The 3,538-nt window shown below is 42.3% G+C and overlaps 1 protein-coding gene across 1 annotated transcript; it reads right to left on the reverse strand.

Moving 5' to 3' along the window:
* Positions 1 to 1,364: 1,364 nt before the first annotated feature.
* On the reverse strand, positions 1,365 to 1,883 carry CETN1 (centrin 1). Its single transcript, XM_062200233.1, has one exon. The coding sequence runs from the start codon at positions 1,881 to 1,883 to the stop codon at positions 1,365 to 1,367; it is 519 nt and encodes a 172-aa protein (XP_062056217.1).
* Between the last annotated feature and the right edge of the window lie 1,655 nt (positions 1,884 to 3,538).

A 3,538-nucleotide genomic window follows, 5' to 3' on the forward strand; every position in this document is an offset into this window, starting at 1 on the left:
TTTTTTAAAAAATTTTGCTCCAAAATAAACATATTTTAAATCTGTTTTTCCATGAACTTTTTGAAGAACTCTCATCATTCTCCTGATTAGATCTACTATCATCTGAAGAGCAGAACTGCTGGCAAACCAAGTAAAAAAAAATTTCTTGAATTTGAGCATTTATCTCAACAGGACTTTACATGAAGTTTTAACTTAGATTTAGTTGTGACCAAAATATCTAGCCCCTTGAATAACTTTGTTGCCTATTTCCAAAACCTTAGTGAAAGCTTCCATCTTGGCAAACAGATTATGTTATCTTCCCACAGTCACAGTAAATTTTCTCTAACTTCAATTATTCAAGAGTAGGCATCTTTATTTCAAAGCAAGAAAGAGTTAATTTATAAAAGAACAAGTAAACAAGTAATATTATTCACAAACATGCAAATCACAGTGAATTTACTAAAATGTATAAAATAGAGAACCAGAGAACTATCTGTATCTCAGACACTCTAATGTCAAGTACATCCGGGGTTGGGGGCAGGGAGGGGGCTTAATTACCTACAGTTATGATGTTCTAAGAGCCGGTAGGTGGATAGCGCCTTGTAATTAAGCAGTAATGAAATGGCTAAGTTATGTTCTAGTGGTATAATGCCTAAAACGTTCAATGATCTTTTCAAGAACAGATAAGTAGCTTAAAATGTATTTGACATTTTTTACGATTGCTTAAATGAAGATCTTACTTTTGTAAATACTCAAAATTGTTAGCTTAATGTCTTCATCAAATTACCTTTTGTTGGATGAGTACTCAGTTTCATTTTTATTCAGTAGCCCAGGTACACATACTGGTCCTGCACTGCTCACAGTAGATAATTTATACACAAAGAATCATACGTATGTGAGGAAGCCAGAAAATAGTCTAAATTGCACAGTTCACTACCACCCACAGGCAAGCCTATACTTTGGTACCTTTCCTGAGCTCAGTAAGTTCTTAAATCGCCATTCCAGTTTCCTTTAAATCAGTAGTTAAATGATTATGCTAGGATAATGGTTTCAACTTAAGAAATCATATATGAAGCAAGATCATCTAAGACCACCAAAGAAGTGACAAGGGAACCCTATTTCTGCCGTCCTGGTTTTAGTTTGATGGATGTCCACACTCGCGAGGAAAATAACGGATGCACTTTAACCTAATGTACTCCAGGTCTGCTCTTGAGAATTAAAAACCAAAACTCATGTTGCATGCATCTTTCAAAGTCTGTAATTGAGCTAGAGGTTTGGAAATTGATCAAGACAAATGAGGAGGAAAGAGAAGAGCTGGAGACAGCCACTGCCCTCAAAGTGACAGTCTCACAAAACCCGGCGAATGGCGTTCCGTGCCAGCGACTTTAATAGAGGCTGGTCTTCTTCATGATCTTCAGAAACTCCTCCTCGTTCACCTCGCCGTCCCCGTCCCGATCGGCCTCGTCGATCATTTCCTGCAGCTCCTCATCCGTGAGGTTCTCGCCCAGCTCGTTGGCCACGCGCTTGAGGTTTTTGAAAGAGATCTTCCCCGTCTCGTCGTCATCAAAGAGCCGGAAAGCCTTCAGGATTTCTTCTTTGGTGTCCTTCTCGGCCATCTTCTGAGTCATCACAGCCAGGAAGTCATTGAAGCTGATCTTCCCCGTGCCCTCCTTGTCCACCTCCGAGATCATTTTCTTGATCTCCTCCTTCCTGGGTTCGAAGCCCAGCGCCCTCATGGCCACCTTCAGCTCCTTCACATCGATGGTGCCACTTCCATCGGCATCGAAGAGGTCAAACGCCTCTCGAACTTCTTGCTTCTGATCTTCAGTGAGTTCGGGCTTCGGACCCGACTTCTTCCTCTGGCTGGCGGGAGCCGAGTTCGGCTTCTTGAAGCTGGACGCCATCCTGGCCTGGCAGTTGTTAACGCTAACGCCGCCAGCGCCGCCGCTGCCACTGCGCCTGCGCCCAGGCGCCCCCGCGCGGAGACGCGGACCTCCCAGCGTTCATCCTCAAAGCAGAGCTCTGGCCCCGCTCCGGCCCAGGGAGCCCCTGGCGGCAAAGGCCTCCACATCTGGGAGATCTTATTTACATTAACATCCACAGTCCCTGGGTTTATAACCGACTTTCCAGGAGTTGATTCCCGAGCTGGCCAGAACTGCCTGTAGCGCGTTGTCTTCCATAACTCACCGCTCGCTGGTCTTCTTTAGGGGCCCCATTGGTTAGCATCCATCAAACCCATCAGGTTCATTTGGAAGTTCTTCCTCTCTCTCCTTTTCCATACTAATTTTAAAAACATTCTTGGCTTGAGGTTACTGAAGGGCAAATTTAGGATAATCAAGATTAAGTTTGTTCACTTGGCATTAAATATGGGGAAGGAGAAGGGAAAGAGAATATTAAAAGTCATACCATGTGTTCAACTTGACATAAATGGAAAACAGATAAAATGGAAAAAGTTATGTATACAATTTGTAGAAGTTTGTCTCCTGACGTTACACTCAGCAATAATAAAACTCCTGGCATGTTCTCAAATATGAAATGTAATATCCAAATGTATGATTTATTTTTGGTGTTTCAATTTGACTTCATATAATTGCAGTTGAATAATGGTCCTAATTTCATTTACTAGGCTTTTGATTCGGAGGGAGAGTCGTAATACTGCATTCCAGTTTTCTGGTAGTTTTTTTTTTTTGAAACTCTGGCAGCATGTTACTCTTTCACAGTTTATCATCCAATCAGGGCTGTGCTCAGCCCCACACTCTGGGAGCCTTCCCTTGACAGTGGACAGAACAGGAGATGATACAGAGCACATTAGGACCCAGGATTGGCTCCTGGAAACAAAGGGGTCCTTCTGGAAACCAGAGGAGTAATTGAAAAATGGAAGCTTTTCAGGTGAAAAAAGAAAGAAAAAAGTTACCAAATAAGCCCACAGAGGAATTGCCATCAGAATAGTTGCATATGTCTTTAAACAATATTTTTTTAAAAGATGACTTTAATTTGTTAGAATTCTTTGTCCAAAAAATCTGAATTTATCACTAGTCAATCTGTTACAACAGAGGAAACTTGGAAGAGTTTTTGTATGCTCAGCACCTAGAACAGTGCTTAAATGTCACGTAATAGGTGGATTAACAAATATTTGTAGAATAAATGCATAACAATGCTATCCTGAAATACCTTCTGAATCATCAACATAAAGCAAACCAAAAACCCCCAAAAGATTAAATGATGCTGGAAGTGCTTTACAAGCTGTTTTTAAAATTTGTGGGCAGATATTGTTTCCATGGCATGTGTTATAGTTGTGTTATAGTTGTCTGCTTCTCCCTCAAAGTTCCTGTGTTGGGAGGCTTGGAGGGGTGGGGGTGGTGGCTGTGTGGGGAGGGGGTGAGACCTTTAAAAGGTGGGGCCTAGTGAGAGGTCTTCAGGTCATTAGAGGTGCTGCCCTTAGGAAGGCATTAGGGTAGTTCTGTGTTCCCTTGGTGGTTCATAGCCTGAAGCTGGCCCAATCAGCTCTCTTGCTCTCTGTCCAGTGCTGTGCTGTCACCGTTGCTGTAACTATGAAGTG

This window comes from Lepus europaeus, chromosome 9, assembly GCF_033115175.1.
Source record: "Lepus europaeus isolate LE1 chromosome 9, mLepTim1.pri, whole genome shotgun sequence".
NCBI lineage: Eukaryota > Metazoa > Chordata > Mammalia > Lagomorpha > Leporidae > Lepus > Lepus europaeus.

What these genes read in the sequence shown, in the direction of transcription:
- CETN1 (XM_062200233.1), bottom strand. Translation starts at nt 1,883, where the DNA reads ATGGCGTCCAGCTTCAAGAAGCCGAACTCGGCTCCCGCCAGCCAGAGG.